General features: G+C 44.0%; 1 protein-coding gene across 5 annotated transcripts in view; it reads left to right on the top strand.

Moving 5' to 3' along the window:
* Positions 1-20,788, top strand: part of LOC106606442 (Golgi-specific brefeldin A-resistance guanine nucleotide exchange factor 1) — a 119,821-nt gene that overhangs the window by 96,082 nt on the left and 2,951 nt on the right. For 3 of the 5 annotated variants that reach the window (XM_014202667.3, XM_014202656.3, XM_045720593.2), the window contains 20 exons: positions 2,334-2,459; positions 3,865-3,947; positions 4,165-4,401; positions 7,068-7,161; positions 7,253-7,429; positions 7,761-7,825; positions 8,020-8,143; positions 8,292-8,363; positions 8,481-8,575; positions 8,808-8,961; positions 14,010-14,235; positions 14,458-14,615; positions 14,854-15,100; positions 15,899-16,101; positions 17,294-17,444; positions 17,826-17,956; positions 19,188-19,289; positions 19,571-19,684; positions 19,913-20,096; positions 20,605-20,778. In XM_014202667.3, the coding sequence (XP_014058142.3) occupies positions 2,334-2,459; positions 3,865-3,947; positions 4,165-4,401; positions 7,068-7,161; positions 7,253-7,429; positions 7,761-7,825; positions 8,020-8,143; positions 8,292-8,363; positions 8,481-8,575; positions 8,808-8,961; positions 14,010-14,235; positions 14,458-14,615; positions 14,854-15,100; positions 15,899-16,101; positions 17,294-17,444; positions 17,826-17,956; positions 19,188-19,289; positions 19,571-19,684; positions 19,913-20,096; positions 20,605-20,778 (2,917 nt within the window). The remainder of the gene's footprint in view (positions 1-2,333; positions 2,460-3,864; positions 3,948-4,164; positions 4,402-7,067; positions 7,162-7,252; positions 7,430-7,760; positions 7,826-8,019; positions 8,144-8,291; positions 8,364-8,480; positions 8,576-8,807; positions 8,962-14,009; positions 14,236-14,457; positions 14,616-14,853; positions 15,101-15,898; positions 16,102-17,293; positions 17,445-17,825; positions 17,957-19,187; positions 19,290-19,570; positions 19,685-19,912; positions 20,097-20,604; positions 20,779-20,788) is intronic. The other 2 variants (XM_014202687.3, XM_014202673.3) reach the window with 1 other exon arrangement.

Genomic DNA, 20,788 nt, shown 5'->3' with positions numbered 1-20,788 from the left:
CTATCATCATGTAATTACGCCCAGTGGAACTGTGACCCTGATCTGAATCAAGGACAGGGGCATTAGTCACTCAGGTAATTAGGGGAACAGGATAAAGTTGCAACTGCAAGGCTGACATAACAGAGCCGGCCTGTCTATCAAGGGCAGGGGGACAAAACCAGCAGGGCCACTGGCTACTCCTTAAATAACCGGAGAGGGTCGTCCTCGTGACCTGGAAAATATTTTATTGTAATGTCTTTTCATAGTCTCCCTGTCCATACACAATCGCCTTGAATGAGTTCACAGATATTCTTACTGCACACACACGTGTACCTCTTTCCCACTATTGAGCAGTTGTGACTGCACTTTCAGCAGGACAAATATAAACTCAGCAAAAAAAGAAACGTCCTCGCACTGTCAACTGCGTTTATTTTCAGCGAACTTAACATGTGTAAATATTTGTATGAACATAAGATTCAACAACTGAGACATAAACTGAACAAGTTCCACAGACATGTGACTAACAGAAATGGAATGATGTGTCCCTGAACAAAGGGGGGGGTCAAAAAAGTAAGTCAGTATCTGGTGTGGCCACCAGCTGCATTAAGTACTGCAGTGCATCTCCTCCTCATGGACTGCACCAGATTTACCAGTTCTTGCTGTGAGATGTTACCCCACTCTTCCACCAAGGCACCTGCAAGTTCTCAGACATTTCTGGGGGGAATGGCCCTGGCCCTCACCCTCCGATCCAACAGGTCCCAGACGTTCTCAATGGGATTGAGATCCGGGCTCTTCGCTGGCTATGGCAGAACACTGACATTCCTGTTTTGAAGGAAAAAACGCATAGAACGAGCAGTATGGCTGGTGGCATTGTCATGCTGGAGGGTCATGTCAGGATGAGCCTGCAGGAAGGGTGCCACATGAGGGAGGAGGATGTCTTCCCTGTAATGCACAGCGTTGAGATTGCCTGCAATGACAACAAGCTCAGTCCGATGATGCTGTGACACACCACCCCAGACCATGACGGACCCTCCACCTCCAAATCGATCCCGCTCCAGAATACAGGCCTCGGTGTAACGCTCATTCCTTCAACGATAAACGCGAAACCGACCATCACCCCGGTGAGATAAAACCACGACTCGTCAGTGAAGAGCACTTTTTGCCAGTCCTGTCTGGTCCAACGACAGTGGGTTTGTGCCCACAGGCGACGTTGTTGCCGGTGATGTCTGGTGAGGACCTGCCTTACAACAGGCCTACAAGCCCTCTGTCCAGCCTCTTTCAGCCTATTGCGGACAGTCTGAGCACTGATGGAGGGATTGTGCGTTCCTGGTGTAACTCGGGCAGTTGTTGTTGCCATCCTGTACCTGTCCCGCAGGTGTGATGTTTGGATGTACCGATCCTGTGCAGGTGTTGTTACCGTGGTCTGCCACTGCGAGGACGATCAGCTATCCGTCCTGTCTCCCTGTAGCGCTGTCTTAGGCGTCTCACAGTATGGACATTGCAGTTTATTGCCCTGGCCACATCTGCAGTCCTCGTACCTCCTTGCAGCATGCCTAAGGCACATTCACGCAGATGAGCAGTGACCCTGGGCATCTTTCAGTAGAAAGGCCTCTTTAGTGTCCTAAGTTTTCATAACTGTGACCTTAACTGCCTACCGTCTGTAAGCTGTTAGTGTCTTAACGACCGTTCCACAGGTGCATGTTCATTAATTGTTTATGGTTCATTGAACAAGCATGGGAAACAGTGTTTAAACCTTTTACAATGAAGATCTGTGAAGTTATTTGGACTTTTACGAATTATCTTTGAAAGACAGGGTCCTGAAAAGGGGGCATTTCTTTTTTTGGTGAGTTTAGATGTTTTGGTGTGCCAAATGTTGTTATATTGATGTATGTATCTGGAACTCAGCTGTTGATGTGACAAATAAAATTTGATTTGATATATACACATGCGCCGAATACAACATACATACCTTACCGTAAAATGCTTACTTACAAGCTCTTAACCATCAATGCAGTTAACAAAAATGAGTTAAGAAGATATTTACTAAATAAACTTAAGTAAAAAAATGGAATTAAAAAAGTAACACAAAAATAACAATAATGAGGCTATATACAGGGGGTACCAGTACCGAGTCTGTGTGCAGGGTAAAGGTTAGTTGAGGTAATTGACGTAATATGTACTTGTAGGTAGGTAGGTAAAGTGACTAGGCATACATAATCGGTCGTGGGCAGGAGGACAAAACCAGCGGGGCCACTGGCTGCTCCTTAGATAACTGGAGAGGGTTGCCCTCGTGACCTGGAAAGTATTTTTATGGACAGAGGGTTATATTAGTGTGTTTTTCCCTCTGTGTGTAGAAAGTGAACGGCTCTCCCTTCATGACCAATGACGCAGGCTTCGCCCTGGCCTATGCTGTCATCATGCTAAACACGGACCAGCACAACAACAACGTGCGCAAACAGAACATCCCCATGACCATTGAGGTAAACACACACACACACACACAATTTATTTCCCATGAGAACACGCTCACTATTTTTATATTTCAAATATATTTTATTGATAGAAATGGACTAAGTTACTATTCCTACCAATTTAAGTTTTCTACTACTACAAAACAAAATCTTATCCGATCTTATTTTGTCTTAAGTTGAAATGTTCAGAAATGCACCTATAACCCACATATGTTAGACATGATGTGAATCACCTCTTATGATCGCTTTTGTGCCATGCAGCGATGGGTTTCACAAGAGGCCCTGTTAAGACCCTTTTAGACACCCTACATTTAGTATGTTGTGCTGGTTCTTCCAGACCCTCTGATGGTCTGAAGAAAGCCGACCCCCAGTAACAGCTGTGCCCAGTGGTGGTCTGTGGGATTAGGTCATCCTGCTTAGTCAGGGGTGGAAAAAGTAAGGGGGGAGAGAGGACGTGATGGGAGAGGACAGGAGGGGTGGGAGAAGTGAGGGGGGTGGGGGGAGGGGGGGGGTCCTGGCTCCCGCTCTCTGTGTGAGTGACAGCGCCTGAAGACTAAACACAAGTCCCATGGGCAGGGTTCTGAAGAGGCCTCTGGTGGGCCACTCTCCTACACAAGACATACCCGATCCTCGGTTGCCATTTGGAATTGTGACCTTAGATTCTTTTTTTTAGAGGGCAATGAAATTTCCACTGTTCAGTTTACTGACTCTCAGCACAGTATATAAAAACACCGTTATTACGGATGAAAGTTCTTACGATGTGACCTCTCCAATTGTCATACAAATGCCATGATACGATATTCTGTGAGACTCATGGCAATAGTCGAAGATGCTATTGCTCTAAATTATACTCAGCTAGCGCATAGTGCAACATTGTAGCTCTTCAACAAATATGTCGGTCTGGAAACAGCTCTGCTCTCTCTGGCTGTCAGTCCCATGATTACTTGGCAGGCATCACGGCCAGCTGCTTTGTGTCTGTGGAGGCTATTGTTACCGTTGTCTGCTCCACGCCGACCCTGAGCCCTCACTGTTTATTTCTCTGTCTGTCCATCCCGCTGCAAAGCATCTCGAGTTTCCCCTCTGGTTTACCTGCCATTAGCCAAAGCACGCAGCCAACCAGGAGCCTTGATTCGATCAGTCAACACACGGTGGATGTGTTTATTTGCTGTGGCTCTTGGCCTCGATCCTGTTTGACTAACACTACACCTAACCGTATTAAGTGACACATACGTTGGTAAAGCTTGGACCCCTACCCCCTTAATTGTTGGATGCTCAATTAGCAAGAGCATTGCATGCCAAAGCATTGGATGCCAGAGCCAGGCTAGCTGGCAGAGCTCCACAATGATTGGTGTGATGAGGGTGCCCTGATTCTCATATTATCAGTGTTAACTGTCTTTTTTCCCCCTTCATGTAGCAATTCAAGAAGAATCTGAAGGGTGTGAATGGAAATACAGACTTTGATCAGGATATGCTGGAAGACATCTACAATGCAATCAAGTAAGCCATAGTCTTATGTAGATCTTATATAGAAATGTTTGTGACTTACACACACAAGATGAAGGAAATCAATCTTATTTCAAGAGGATGTACTTATTTGTTTCAGTGTTGGCACTTTGTGACAGTAAGTTATGTCTGGGATATTTTTTCCATGTCAAACGACCCACCCTAGATGATCAAAGTTGCCTTATCAATCATGGTATTCTCTGTCGTGTAGGAATGAAGAGATAGTGATGCCAGACGAGCAGTCTGGCCTGGTTAAGGAGAACTATGTATGGAGCGTGCTGCTCCACCGGGGGGCCACCTCCGAGGGGGTCTTCCTTCATGTGCCCGCCGGCAGCTACGACCACGACCTGTTCACCATGACCTGGGGGCCCACCATCGCAGCCCTCTCCTACGTCTTCGACAAGAGCCAGGACGACACAATCATCCAGAAGGCCATTGCTGGCTTTAGGTACACTATAGGCCTGCTCAGATGTGACCGACCGGCTCGATTCGGTCTTATGTATCAATATTTTAAATTGTGTTTTTTACATTGAATAAAAGTAGAGACTCAGAGATAGAAAATGGTATATCATACACTACAGTTGAGGAACAATGGGAAAGTCATTCTGCTTTAAAAGTTGATAAACTCGTAATCTCACTTTTGAGAAAATGGCCCTTGAATGTTTTGGGGTACCTACTGGAAGATCTCTTCTTTGTCTACACCCATTCAGCGTCGTTCACACCCTTTTAAGCTTTAGCCCCACCCATCTCTTTAAGGATTCACATGTACTAAACAACCAAAGATTTCTAGACTAGGTTTATACTACTGGTGTGTTCGTAAATTTTATCTGGAGTGCCAGAGTGTGCTCTGGGCGTTCATAAACTCAAAGCGTTTCCAGATTGGCCATTTGTAAATTCAGAGCGTTTCACTCTCGGAGCTTCAGAGCGCACACCGGACGCTCTAGCCGAAAAGTACGGTTGATCCAAGCTTTCTGACCTGACAGCAGTCAAGCACCCAAGCTATCTTGCTAGCTGCTTCCTGACACAAATGAGAGAACAGCTCACTCTGACCATTTTACTCACCCTAGCAGAGCTGGTTAGGCTGTTTTTATGTTATCCAGAGTAGAGGTCGACCGATAATGATTTTTCAACGCCAATACCGATTATTGGAGGACCAAAAAAGCCGATACCGATTAATCGGACGATATATATATATTTTTTTGTAATAATGACAATTATAACAATACTGAATGAACACTTTTATTTGAACTTAATATAATATGTAAATAAAATCAATTTAGTCTCAAATAAATAATGAAACATGTTCAATTTGGTTTAAATAATGCAAAAATACAGTGTTGGAGAATAAAGTAAAAGTGCAGTATGTGCCATGTAAAAAAGCTAACGTTTAAGTTCCTTGCTCAGAACATATGAAAGCTGGTGGTTCCTTTTAACATGAGTCTTCAATATTCCCAGGTAAGGAGTTTTAGGTTGTAGTTATTATAGGACTATTTCTCTCTCTACCATTTGTATTTCATATACCTTTGACTATTGGATGTTCTTATAGGCACTATAGTATTGCCAGCCTAATCTCAGGAGTTGATAGGCTTGAAGTCATAAACAGTGCTGTGCTTCAAGCCTTGCGAAGAGCTGCTGGCAAACGCAGGAAAGTGCTGTTTGAATGAATGCTTACGAGCCTGCTGCTGCCTACCACCTCTGACTGCTCTATCAAATATCAAATCATAGACTTAATTATAATAAACATACAGAAATACGAGCCTTAGGTCATTAATATGGTCAAATCCGGAAACTCTCATTTCGAAAACAAAACGTTTATTCTGTCAGTGAAATACGGAACCGTTCCGTATTTTATCGAACGGGTGGAAACCCTAAGTCTAAATATTGCTGTTAGATTGCACAACCTTCAATGTTATGTCATAATTATGTACAATGCTGGCAAATTAATTATGGTCTTTGTTAGGAAGAAATGGTCTTCACACATTTCGCAACGAGCCAGGAGGCCAAAACTGCTGCATATACCCTGACTCTGCTTGCATGAACGCAAGCGAAGTGACACAATTTCCCTAGTTAATATTGCCTGCTAACATTAATTTCTTTTAACTAAATATGCAGGTTTAAAAAATATACTTGTGTATTGATTTTAAGAATGGCATTGATGTTTATGGTTAGGTAGGTACATTGGTGCAACGAGTGTGCTTTTTTCTTGAATGCTCTTTTGTTAAATCATCACCCATTTGGCGAAGTAGGCTGTGATTCGATGATAAATTAATAGGCACCGCATTGATTATATGCAACGTTTTAGACATGTAGCTAGCTAGCTAAACAATGAACCATAATCCCAACTCATAATGTTACTACCCTGCATGAATCTGCAGGTAGCTAACCAAACAGGTTCAATGTTAGCTAGCTAACATTAGGTTATAACTAGCAATGCAAATGGCTCTGAGATACAAATAATATTACAACACAGATCTCATACACGTAACGTTAGCTAGCTAGCCAGCCAGCTAACATTAGCTAGCTAACAGTACACTTTAACTTGAAATGAAAACGATTTTCTGACTAAATTAGAAACGTGTAATATCTGAAAATGTAGCTAGCTAGACTCTCTTACCCGTATACATGGATGGACGCTTCTCCCTCTGTCACGGACACCATGGTTGCCCTTAGTTTGAAGATGTAACAGCCTTTTGTGTGTTCCCTTTTCGACTCCGTCTGTTTATTTGCAATCAAACGCCAACATTTTCTCCATCTCGTTAGCGATCATACTCTATTTCCACTGATTTCAAAACTTTTCTGTGGCTAAACCAACTAGGCTCGTAATTTAACAATTTTATTCGTATTTACAGATGGCATACAAGTTTGTTATTAAGGCACATGAAAGTTAACATGTTCCAGAAGGCATTTCTGCCAAAAAAACGCATTTTGATTAAAAAAAAAGTTTATGTTCAAATGGCTCTCCTGTGAAGTAGTGACGCACGACATACGCCTAGTTTCCTGAAACGAGTCACAGATGGTTCTGGGCCCAGCCATGTGGCTCTGAGGAGATGCTGAAGAAGGGTCCCTTGGGGAAAGCAATGAGGCTTGATGATCTGTTTCTCTCTCTCCTTTTAGGAAGTGTGCCATGATATCAGCTCATTATGGATTCAGTGACGTTTTTGATAATTTGATCATCTCCCTCTGCAAGTTTACAATACTCAGCAGTGAGGTAAGTGCTTCATTTCAAATGTGGGAACCTTCGCATTTCACCTAGTGCGCTAGAGTATTCTAACATTTTCCACTGGATGGTTTCAATACAGTCGGTGGAGAACCTGCCCACAGTATTTGGGAGTAACGGGAAGGCACAGATAGCGGCGAAAACGATGTTCCACCTGGCCCACCGGCACGGTGACATCCTGAGGGAAGGCTGGAAGAACATCATGGACTCCATGCTGCAGCTGTTCAGAGCCGAGCTGCTGCCCAAGGCCATGCTGGAGGTCAGAACTGTTTCTTTATTACTGACAATGGTCAGGGACAGGAGATTTACCTGACCTTGTTGTGACGTAACCAGAAAGGGTGAGCATTTTTTTCCTGGTCAGGTTACATGGTCAGAAAAAACGAATGGCCTCAATCATGTTTATGAGTACCTTTGGAACATTCAAACCTTCCATTCATTTTGCTGGATGAAATGGTTCTCTGTTTGAATTTGGAAGACTGCGGACTCTTCTGTAAGACATTATGAATGTTATACTGCCACCTACTGATATTAAACTAGACATGACTTCCTTCTTAAATGTCTGTGGCGTTTGTGTGCTTATGTCCATTCAGGTGGAGGATTTTGTGGAGCCAAATGGAACGATTTCCCTTCAAAGAGAAGAGACACCGTCAAATCGGTAAAAGTCACCTTAAAATCATGTCACACCATCTGTTTCGCTCAAATACCAGGCTGAGCTCTTTCACTTAAAAAAAACCTAGAGCTTTTCTGACATTTAAATCCAGTTCCATGTTGTAAAATGGGTGGCTATCATTAAACATTACATGTGTTTTTAAAGTGTTTGACATCTCTGTCTTCCTCCCTTTCTCCCAGGGGTGAGTCTGCGGTGCTGAGCTTTGTGAACTGGCTGACACTGAGTGGAGCGGAGCAGTCTGGTCAACGTGGGCCCTCTACTGAGAACCAGGAGGCCAAGCAGGCAGCCGTGCTCTGTATCAAGGTACCAGAACTACAACACCCATCACCCCTTAGCCCACTGCTTTCTCTCTATCACGATCATCCAAATTGCCTCTGTTGATAAGTTCATATAGTGCATTTAATTGTTTTATTAATACATTTTTTGGGGGGGGTTGTCACTCCCCCTCCAGCAATGTGACCCAGAGAAGCTGATCACAGAGAGTAAATTCCTGCAGCTGGAGTCTCTACAGGAGCTGATGAAGGTAATCATAACATTACAGGCAAATATTGTCTATGCATTGTCTGAATATTAATTACTAAAATGCAGGGAGTATAAAACGTTCTAGTATTGTTTTCTAAGAGCTGTTTCTTGTGCACAGGCCCTGATCTCAGTCACACCTGATGAGGAGACGTATGACGAGGAGGATGCTGCGTTCTGCCTGGAGATGCTGTTACGCATAGTCATGGAGAACAGGTACAGCCAGAGGGAAGAAAGGGTAGAATGTTTGCTTTGAGTAAGGGCAAGTGTGTTTTGTCCCACGTCCATTAGGAATGACATCAGTCAAATCAGCTGTTTCAACATCAGGCTTTGTTATGCTATCGAGTCCTTATCATTTGTCTGTTTTTCTCTCTCTCTGTGTGTGTGTGTGTGTGTGTGTGTGTGTGTGTGTGTGTGTGTGTGTGTGTGTGTGTGTGTGTGTGTTTAGGGACCGTGTGTCGTGTGTATGGCAGACGGTGCGGGATCACCTGTGCCACCTGTGTGTCCAGGCTACAGAGAGCTGCTTCCTGGTGGAGAGGGCCGTGGTGGGCCTCATAAGACTGGCCATCCGCCTGCTGCGCAGAGAGGACATCAGCTCCCAGGTACACGCACACGAAAGGGGAAACCAAACTATCTAGGAGTGCATCGTTGCATTAACGCAGAAATGATGCAGTGATAGCACTGTGTTTGGATGATTGGACTGTTGATCCAATGAGTCTTACATCTGATGGGGACACACACACACAGCTTTCTTAGGTCAATGTCCTTTAACCATTGCAATTGGTCTTATCTGGCCTAGTCTTAAAAGCAATTAAAAAGGAAGCTTCAATTTGTTGTATAACAAGTCACAAAGGATGTTTCCTGTGATAGTTGTTTGCTGGTGTCAGATGTTTCTCTCAATTGTTGTATTTGCTCGGGCATCAAGGCACACAATGAACTACCTTAGTCTGTGTTGATCAGTGGGACAATTTGATTATCCAGGTTTTAACTGGTCTAATCTTTTTTTCCAAGAGGGGACCTGGGTTCTTGATGCCCTGGCCTGTAACCTCAATAGTGTTTATTATGTGACTGTCCTATTGACCTTGAACTGCTATATCATTACAGCTTCTCTTGATTGCTCGAACACTTTTCTCAGCAATATAAAAAAAGAAAAATGGAATGTGATCTACTTTATAACCCATGGAAAACCAAATAACTCACCAGAAAACACTTTCATGTCTAGTTATGGACTAATTATGCAAAGGTAGTTTACAGGTTGGTGGTAAAAATATAATATTATGCGAGTTATTGTTATTTAAGGTGAAAAAAAAGACGACACAATTCAAATAAAAATGTTGTCACTTGCTTCGTAAACGACAGGTGTAGACTAACTGTGAAATGCTTACCTATGGGCCCTTCCCAACAATGCAGAATACAACTAAATAAATAATAATGGGGGGGAGAAAAAAAATTGTAACACAAGGAATAAATACACGACGAGCAATGATGGCATGGCTATATACAGTATGAGTCAAAAGTTTGGACACCTACTCATTCAAGGGTTTTTCTTTATTTGTACTATTTTCTACATTGTAGAATAATAGTGAAGACATCAAAACTATGAAATAACGCATATGGAATCATGTAGTGTTAAACACTTTGCCTTGATGACAGCTTTGCACACTTTTGGCATTCTCTCAACCACCTTCATGAGTTAGTCACCTGGAATGCATTTCAATTAACAGGTGTACCTTGTTAAAAGTTAATTTGTGGAATTTCTTTCCTTAATGCGTTTGAGCCAATCAGTTGTGTTGTGACAAGGTAGGGTTGGTATACAGAAGATAACCCTATTTGGTAAAATACCAAGTCCATATTATGGCAAGAACAGCTCAAATTAGCAAAGAGAAACGACAGTCCATCATTACTTTAAGACACGAAGGTCAGTCAATCTGAAAATTGTCAAGAACTTTGGAAGTTTCTTCAAGTGCAGTCGCAAAAACCATCAATCGCTATGATGAAGCTGGCTCTCATGAGGACCAACACAGGAAAGGAAAACCCAGAGTTACCTCTGCTGCAGAGGAACAGTTCATTAGAGTTAACTGCACCTCGGAAATTGCAACCCAAATAAATGCTTCACAGAGTTCAAGTAACAGACACATCTCAACATCAACTGTTCAGAGAAGAAAGTGTGAATCAGGCCTTTATGGTTGAATTGCTGCAAAGAAACCACTACTAAATGACACCAAAAAGAAGAGGAGACTCTCTTGAGCCAAGAAACATGAGCAATGGACTTTAGACCTGTGGAAATCTGTCCTTTGGTCTGATGAGTCCAAATTTGAGATTTTTTTGTTCCAACCGCCGCGTCTTTGTGAGACGCAGAGTAGGTGAACGGATGATCTCTGCATGCGTGGTTCCCACAGTGAAGCATGGAGGAGGTGTGATGGTGCTTTGCTGGTGACACTGTCTGTGACTTATTTAGAATTCAAGGCACACTTAACCAGCATGGCTACCACAGTATTCTGCAGCGATATGCCATCCCATCTGGTTTGTGCTTAGTGGGACTATCATTTGTTTGTCAACATACAATGACCCAAAACACACCTCCAGGCTGTATAAGGACTATTTGACCAAGAAGGAAAGTGATAGAGTGCTGCATCAGATGACCTGGCCTCCACAATCACCTGACTTCAACCCAATTGAGATGGTTTGGGATGAGTTGGACCACAGAGTGAAGGAAAAGCAGCCAACAAGTGCTCAGCATATGTGAGAACTCCTTCAAGACTGTTGGAAAAGCATTCCAGGTGAAGCTGGTTGAGATAATGCCAAGTGTGTGCAAAGCTGTCATCAAGGAAAAGGGTGGCTACTTTGAAGATTCAAACATTTTGATTTGACGCTTTTTTGGTTACTACATGATTCCATATGTGTTATTTCATTGTTTTGATGTTTTCACTATTATTCTACAATGCAGAAAATAGTAAAAATAAAGAAAAACTTTTGACTGGTACTAATAAACGAATATACTACTGGGGTACCAGTACTGAGTCGATGTGTAGGGGTACGAGGAAATTGAGGTAGATACACTGAACAAAACTATAAATGCAACATGTAAGGTGTTGGTCCCATGTTTCATGAGCTGAAATAAAATATCCCAGAAATGTTCTAAAAAGCTTATTTCTATCAAATTGTGTGCACAAATTTGTTTACATCCCTGTTAGTGAGCATTTATCCTTTGCCAAGATAATCCATCCATCCGCCTGACAGGTGGGGCATATCAAGAAATTGATTAAACAGCATTATCATTACACATGTGGACCTTGTGCTTGGGACAATGTGCAGTTTTGTCACACAACACAATGCCACAGATGTCTGACGTTTTGAGGGAGAGTGCAATTGGCATGCTGTCTGCAGGAATGTCCAACACGGCTGTTGCCAGAGAATTTAATGTTCATTTCTCAACGATAAGCCGTATCCAACGTCGTTTTAGAGAATTTGGTAGGACGTCCAACCGGCCTCACAACCAAAGACCACGTGTAAGCACGCTAGCCCAGGATCTTCACATACAGCTTCTTCACCTGCAGGATCGATTGCCTGAGACCAGCCACCCAGACAGCTGATGAAACTCTAGGTTTGCACAACTGAAGAATTTCTGCACAAACTGTCAGAAACCGTTTCCGGTTAGCTCATCTGCGTGCTTGTCATCTTCACCAGGGTTTTGACCCGACTGCAGTTCGGCATCGTAACCGACATCAGTGGGCAAATGCTAATCTTTGATGGCCGCTGGCACGCTGGAAAAGTGTGCTCTTCATGGATGAATCCCGGTTTTAACATTACCGGGCAGATGACATATGCAAGGCATCGAGTGGGCGAGCGGTTTGCTGATGTCAACATTGTGAACAGAGTTTGAATACAATTGCATTTTATCAATGGCAATTTGAATGCACAGAGATACCGTGATGAGATCCTGAGGCCCATTGTGGTGCCATTCATCTGCCTCCATCACCTCATGTTTCAGCATGATAATGCACAGTCCCATGTCGCAAGGATCTGTACACAATTCCTGGAAGCTGAAAATGTCCCAGTTCTTCCATGACCTGCATACTCACCAGATGCTCTGGATCGACATGTACAACAGCGTGTTCCAGTTCGCACAGCCATTGAAGTGGAGTGGGACAATTAACCTTTTGTCCTGAATACAAAGTGTTTTGTTTGGGACAAATTCAATACAACTCGTTACTGAGTACCACTCTCCATATTTTCAGCATAGTGGTGGCAGCATCATGTTGTGAGTATGCTTGTAATCGTTAAGGACTGGGGAGTTTTTCAGGATAAAAAAATAAACTAGATAAGCACAAGCAATATCCTAGAGGAAAACCTGTTCTCCCAGACACTTGGAGATTAATTCACCTTTCTGCAGGACAATAACCTAAAACACAAGGCCAAATGTACACTGGAGTTGCTTACCAAGAAGACAGTGAATGTTCCTGAAAATCAATGGCAAGACCTGAATGTTTTTCTAGCAGTGATTAACAAACCATTTTGAAAGAGCTTGAAGGATTTTGTTAAGAGTAATGGGCAAATGTTGCACAATCCAGATGTGGAAAGCGCTTAGAGACTTACCCAGAAAGACTCACAGCTGTAATCGCTGCTAAAGGTGCTTCTACAAAGTATTGACTCAGGGGTGTGAATACTTATGTAAATTAGATATTTCTGTATTTCATTTTTAAATACATTTGCAAAAATGTCTAAACATGTTTTCACTTTCATTAAGGGGATATTGTGTTTTTTTATGTAATCCTTTTTGAATTCAGGATGTAACACAAAATGTGGAATAAGTCAAGGAGTATGAATACTTTTTGATGTCACTCTATTGTATGTGTGGGTAGAGTCTAGTGTGTGTGTGCATAGTCAAAAAGTGTTAGTACAAAAATAGTCAATGCAGATAGTTTACCAAATAGTTAGCCAGACTATTTAGTAGTCTTATGGCTTGTGGGTAGAAGTTGTTCAGGAGCCTTTTGGTCCCAGATTTAGCACTCCGGTACCGTTTGCCGTGCGGTAGCAGAGAGAACAGTCTATGACTTGGGTGGCTGGAGTCTGACCATTTTGAGGGCCTTCCTCTGACACCACCTGGTATAGAGGTCCAATTGATTTGTGTCTTATGTAGAGCGTTGTCTACGGTTTAGCAAAAAGTGTCTTGTGATTCAGAGTTGCGTCTGTTTAGCAAAAGAAGTGTTCCGCATTTGCATTTAGTGTGAAAAGGATGAGAAATTACTGTTGTGCAGAAGAGGTTATTGTTTTGGCTATGTGGAGCCCAGTTTCCTTCAGTAATCAAGAAACTGTAGATGGAGAACTATCTTTTGCTCCCAATCTTATCTCTAACCCAGATGGACATTGTTACGGTAAACTAATAGTGTATTCTTCTTCCTTTTGCTTCCCCACAACGTATTTGTCACAAATCCTACAATTGTTTCGGCTAATCTTCTTGTCCCTTCAAACGTGCAGTGAGACCTAGCAGAACTGTGAGACCTAGAACTGTCATTACATAAATTGAACTTTGTTTGTAAGGAACATACTTCACTTCCCTAATCGGTGAGATTGAGGTCGCAGCCAGTTCAAGCAGTTGGTCTTTTAAAGTAACCGCGTCCCCTTAACCCCTCTGCCACACCATCTCTAGGTGCTGCTGTCCCTGCGTCTCCTGCTGATGATGAAACCACACGTCCTGGCCCGGGTTAGCCGGGAGGTGGCCTACGGCCTCCATGAGCTGCTTAAGACCAACGCTGCCAACATCCACTGCACAGACGACTGGTTCACCCTTTTCTCCCTAATCGAGTGCATCGGGGCCGGGATCAAACCCCCCGCCTCCTTCAAGGTCACCTCCACTACCCCAGACATCGACACAGGTCAGCCTTTTACTTACTTACACACACCATCACGTGGAATGGTAGGCTACATTGTTGGCCTTAGCTGCTGAGAAAAAATCTACAAGTTTATGGTCAATTGTATTGATTTTATACAAACAGCTCAGCTGTTATATTACAGGGCACACAGCCACACTTTTAAGTGGTGCGTTTTTATGTCTGCTAAACGGTTGTTTTCATGTCCCGTTTCCACCTTTGTTCCAGGTGCCCAGTCGGACAGTGAGCTGTCATTCCACCACCCCAGTGAGGTGAGTCTGGACCGGGGGTACACCTCAGACTCTGAGGTCTACACGGAGCACGGAAAGTCCAGGATGCCCCGCTCTGTCACTGACGTGGACGTGACCAGCAGCGGATGGCTGGTGGTATGAGCCCCCACACACACACACACACTTCCACGTCACGTGCACACGCTTTTCTTTTAAGTGCTCAGACGATCAATTCCAGAGATCTTCATAGCGTTGATACTATTTTACGCTGCTTGTTGTGGAAGACCCGAGAGTAATAGTGAAACTCGTGTGTTATTTTGTCATATCAATGTCAGTCAATACTCTCAATGCATCAACATACGGCACATCTCACACAGTGTGTTTATATTGGCAGGTTGGGAAAGACGACCTGGACATCAGCAAGGTAGCGGCTTCTGGCTCCAAGACCCTGCTAAACCCTCTAGTGAACCAGTACAGCCTGACCCTGGGTCAAGACATGGGTTTCCACGACACCAAGTCTCTCATCAAGTGTGTGGAGTCCCTCTCCTTCATCGTACGCGACGCTGCACACGTCACCCCCGAGAACTTTGAGCTGTGTGTCAAGGCCATCCGGGTGTTTGTGGAGGCCAGCCTAAACGGAGGTATGGCTTTCTGTGGACTGACATATATACTTGTTTGAGGTTCATTTTGTATTCTGTCTTTTTCCAAAGTGTTTTTAGTTTTTTCATAACAACTAGAATTCTTCCAACAATGAATTCAGCATTGTATTTGCCTTTCTTTTCATCAATGCTGTTTTACAAGCTAACACATGTCATATGCTTGAGTAATTTAAGCTTTGACAGTTTGCCATTTTTGAGTGGTTAGTCTCAAAACCCTTTGGAAGGGGATCCGAAGGCATGCCTATAGAGTGACTACCCTGCCTCCTCCACACTAACCCTCTAATTGAGGACTGTGTCACTCGACTTCCCTTCTCCCCAGCAACAGCAGTCTGTTAGTGATCTAGATTGATTTGATTTGATCTGGAAAAGACTAAAGTAAAGCCGGGATTACAGTGGAAGGTGGTGCAGGTGCACTCTGCAGGCATGGCACCACTGATAGCCTTTTCATTTCTCCCAGCGCTCCAGGCCCTTAGATACCTGCTGTCAACACGGCTTTACACACTTAATAATAAAGTTTGGTTGATCAAGGACCTCAGTTAAGCGCAGCGCTTATCTATATAGGAAGCTAATGGAAACCGCACAGCCCTGAAACCTGCTATTACTCAAAGTTGATATAGCCTTTTGTTGCCTGGTTTAACATAAAAGGAATGCATTTTTTTCCCAAGCGCTAAGTCATACCCGTCAAAATATGACGTCTATAGAAATATAAATGAAGATAATTATTCAGGATATATCTGTAACAATGGCTAAAACTGTCTCTCCATCTCCACTGACCTACAGGCTACAGGACCTATGAGAAGAAGAAGAACCACAAGTACGACTCCCAGAAGTCCCGTGTGAGGAGGAAGCCCCGGGACAAGGAGGGGGCATCCCGCCGCGCCAAGGCCTCCAGCCAGAGGCCTTCCCGTTCCCATAGCGATGACGAGGAGGACGAGGGGGTCCCAGCCAGCTACCACATGGTGTCATTACAGGTTAGTCAGGACGTAAGTACCACAGCCCTCTTTCCCTTCTACCTTGGTCTCTGTGCTGCTCAGGGGCTCTTTTCAGTTGGATGAAATGTTCAGAACTATATGACAGACAATCATGTCTGTTCTACACAATATAATTATCTATCTGAACATTCTGTAACGTTGTACCCTCCTGAATAAGCCCCAGGTTTGCTCTCAGGTATGTGGGGTGGAGGTGGGGTTGCAGGGAAAGGTGGGAATTATGGGAGATTTCAGCTGTCTTTTCTCTCTCTGCATACTCAATTGAGACTGAGGCGGAGTGACATACTATGGTTGTCATGGCAATTAAGCGACGTTGTGGCGGTGTTTAATCCTATTCTGTGACGATACCACTATCGCAATATTTTTCCCTTGGCAAAAATTCAAACACAAAGGTTAAAAATCTGCTGTATGTAAAATATTGTAAATGTGACTCTTAAATCCGCTTTGCGTTTTGTTTCCTTGCCATGGCACTAACGAGTACCGCGATACTGGTATCATCCCGGCCCTATATGAGTGATTCAAAGTTACGTGATCTGTCAGCACTAATTGCCATCTCTTTTCAGAACTCATTTGGCACTAATCAGGTATTCATGCTCAGACGACGGACACTAATATTAGCCTGGGTTAGAATAAAGTAATGAAAGGGGCGTACCTAGTCAGTTGTACAACTGAATGCATTCAACTGAAATGTGTCTTCCGTATTTGAATCAGAGAGGTGTGGGGGGGCTGCCTTAACCGACATCCACGTCTTTGGCGCCTGGGGAACTGTGGGTTAACTGCCTTGCTCAGGGGCAGAACATATTTTTACCGTGTCAGCTCGGGGATTCGATCCAGCCACCTTTCGGTTACTGGCCCAACGCTCTAACCACTAGGCTACCTACCTAAGCTGCATTTAGACAGGCAGCACAATTCTGATCTTTTGACCAATCACATCAGATCTTTTCACATATCGTTTTCAGATCTGATCTGATTGGTCAAAGACCAATTGGTGGGAAAAAAAGATCATAATTGGGCTGCCTGTCTAAACGCAGCCATAGATATGTAAATATACTGTAGTATGTGTCTTGGAGCCAGCAAGACAATACAGACATTAAGTCATACATTCATGTTTTAGAATCAAGCTGTGATTAGATTAGCAATGACCACACCATATTGACATGGAGTTCGGTGTTTCCCCCTGGTTCAGCTGTTAGATCTGATGCACACGCTGCATACGAGGGCCTCCAGCATCTACAGCTCCTGGGCAGAGGAGCAGCGTCGCCTGGAGCCTGCAGGGAAGAAGATTGAGGCCGACTCCCAGACACTGTGGACCAGCTGCTGGTGCCCACTGCTCCAAGGTCAGAGACTTTATCCCCATTGCTGTCATTATAACCTATTTAAATAAAGGCACCTCTAAACTGTGTTTAATAAACACAATTTATCATCATTTCGTAGTCATTGGAGGAATGTTTTCAGTGTCAGTGTGTTATTGTGTGAAGCCAAATGCACATTTCCTGTTTTCGTTGACAAGGTTTTCAGATGTTAATATTTTTTTGCTAATATTGGAACTGATAACTAATATTTGGAGATTCATATAAATATAAGCTTGAAGGTCCCTAGGTCCCCTTAATTCACTGATGACCCCTGAGAGAATGGACTTAGTGGACTCAGTGATCTTGTTATCGTTCCACTATAGCCAGTCTTAGCTCAAGTATCCATACATTGTGTGAACCCTATAGGGATAGCCTGGCTGTGCTGCGATGCCAGGAGGCTGGTGCGAATGCAGGCCCTGACCTACCTCCAGAGGGCACTGTTGGTCCATGACCTGCAGACACTAGATGCTGTGGAGTGGGAGTCCTGCTTCAACAAGGTGAGAGGAGGATGCTGAACATCATTTTCCACAAAATAGGAGGACCACTGGAAATTGGTGTGCGTATGGGGAATAGTGGGTCACAAGAATGGCTGCTGAATGGTTCCTCTGAAATAGATGATTCATTAAAAGAGTAGGCACTTGGGGCCAAATCCTAGCTTCTATGGCAAATAAGTATTTTGGAAAAATCTCACATTCTAAAATAAGTGGGAAATACAGTGCCTTTGGAAAGTATTCAAACCCCTTGACTTTTACCCCAAAATAATGACGTTACAACCTTATTCTAGAATTGATTAAATACATTTTTTTCCTCAGCAATATACACACAATACCTCATTAAAGACAAAGCGAAAACAGGTTGTTAGCCATTTTTGTAAATGTATATAAATAAAAAAAATAAAAAAGATTCTCTGGTCTGATGAAATCTTGATTGAACTCTTTGGCCCGAATTCCAAGCGTCACGTCTGAAGGAAACCTGGCACCATCCCTACGGTGAAGCATGGTGATGGCGGCATCATGCTTCGGGGATGTTTTTCAGCGGCAGGTACTTGGAGACTAGTCTGGATCGAGGCAAAGATGACCGGAGCAAAGTACAGATCATTGATGAAAACCTGCTCAGGACCTCAGACTGGGGAGAGGGTTCAAATTCCAACAGGACAACGACCCTCAGCACACAGCCAAGACAACGCAGGAGTGGCTTCGGGACAAGTCTCTGAATGTCCTTGAGTGGCCCAGCCAGAACCTGTACTTGAACCCGATCAAACATCTCTGGAGAGACCTAAAAATAGCTGTGCAGCGACGCTCCCCGCCCAACCTGACAGAGCTTCAGAGGATCTGCAGAAAAGAATGGGAGAAACTCCCCAAATACAGGTGTGCCAAGCTTGTAGCGTCATACCCAAGAAGACTCGAGGCTGTAATCGCTGCCAAAGGTGCTTCAACGAAGTACTGAGTAAAGGGTCTGTAAATGTCATATTTCAGTTTTTTATCTTTAATACATTTTTTTTTTTAAATCTACAACCTGTTTTTGCTTTGTCATTATGGAGTATTGTGTGTAGATTGATGAGGAGGGAAAAAACAATTGAATCAATTTTAGAATATGGCTGTAACGTAACAAAATGTGGGAAAAGTAAAGTGGTCTGAATACATTCTGAATGCACGGTAAGTGGTCTGTCTAATCTGAGCGTTGTCAGTGTTAACTGTGTTTTAAGTACTGTGTACTGTGTGCTCCCAGGTGCTGTTCCCCCTGCTGACCAAGCTTCTGGACAATATTAGCCCTGCAGACGTGTGTGGCATGGAGGAGACCAGGATGAGGGCTTGCACCCTGCTGTCAAAGGTCAGAGTTCAGTCAACACACAACAGGCATCCATTTCAAAGTGTGAAATCTGATATTTTGTCAGACTGTTTTCAGACCACAGGTTTAGACTCTCCTACAACTGTCTGTTGCCTTTGGGGTGTTATTTTTTTTAGAGAAATTGACATAATTTGCTAAATCCTTCCACTGTCTAGCACTTCTCATCTGCCTGAACAGCGATAGTATAATATGCTGTGTGCCTGTCTACCCATGCCATCTCTGCATATCTCACTGTTGCTCTCCATTGCTCTGCTCTCCCCTAGGTGTTCCTGCAGCACCTCTCTCCCCTGTTGTCTCTGTCCACCTTCGCTGCCCTGTGGCTCACCATCCTGGACTTCATGGACAAGTACATGCACGCTGGCTCCAGTGACCTGCTGGTAAGGATGCCTGCTTGTTACACAGTAGCACATGTCGATTTCAACTCCTATTAGCGCAGGTGCTTCTAATCTGAGTGGTCAAACAAAAAGAAAGGACAACAAATACTGGTCTTTAAGTAATAGTTCATGTTTATTCCTATACAGCTCATTTCAAGCAGTGTTTTTTTTTCTCCATCTATGTGTGTGATTGCATGGCTAATTGGCTGGTTGTTATCACCCCCCCCCCAGCTGGAGGCCATCCCAGAGTCTCTGAAGAACATGCTGCTGGTGATGGACACAGCAGGAATCTTCCACAGCGCTGACTCTCGTACGGGATACTCTGACCTGTGGGAGATCACCTGGGAACGCATCGACTGCTTCCTGCCTAACCTCCGGGAGGAGCTCTTCAAACAGACAGTCATACCACAACCAGGTACTGCTTCTATTAAGGCCCTGTTTTCTTTGTACTCTGCTTTCAGACTGTTAACAAGGTAGGTTATCTGGATCTGTATTGGCAGTACAGCATTTCCTGCGTTGCGGCCTCTGCAGAAGTCAGGGCCTTCATACTTCTTGCGCCTTCGCGGAGCATAGCTGTTGTCAAGGTAGTGAGTTGTTTATACACGACATACCACCCCTACCTACCGTCAACCAATCATGTCAATGGGGAGCTATATGGAAACCTTACAAAATGTGGGATGCACATGGCGATGCGGTACGGAGCTTGATTTGGCCTCTGCAGGCCTACGGCGGCTCCGTGTTTGCATCACACCCTCTGTACGGAGCCTCTGGACCTCATTTTCCCGGATCAAGCATAAATCAGATTTTCAAATACACAGCCTTCATGTTTTTCATGATTTATACTTAGTCTTGTTTCAGTGTTCTGCTATATACACAAGCTAGATCTCTGAGATGTAATGGCTGTATGTGCTCTGTGTCCATAGATCCTGTTCCTAGTCCCCCAGTGGAGCTTGTCCAGCCGGCTGCCCCCTGCCCCCCAGCCTCGCCACCCCCAGCTCAGGCCCCATCTCTTGTGCCAGTGCCAGCTGCCCCCACAGAGCCAAAGACCTCCAGCAGACCAGCGTCGCCCCAAGATCCCCCACCACCTAGTACCAACGGTAACCATGT

Source organism: Salmo salar, chromosome 01 (genome assembly GCF_965601325.2).
Source record: "Salmo salar chromosome 01, fSalSal1, whole genome shotgun sequence".
Classification (NCBI taxonomy): domain Eukaryota; kingdom Metazoa; phylum Chordata; class Actinopteri; order Salmoniformes; family Salmonidae; genus Salmo; species Salmo salar.
The sequence above is the reverse complement of the archived record's forward strand: the minus strand, read 5'-3'. Positions and strand labels throughout refer to the sequence as shown.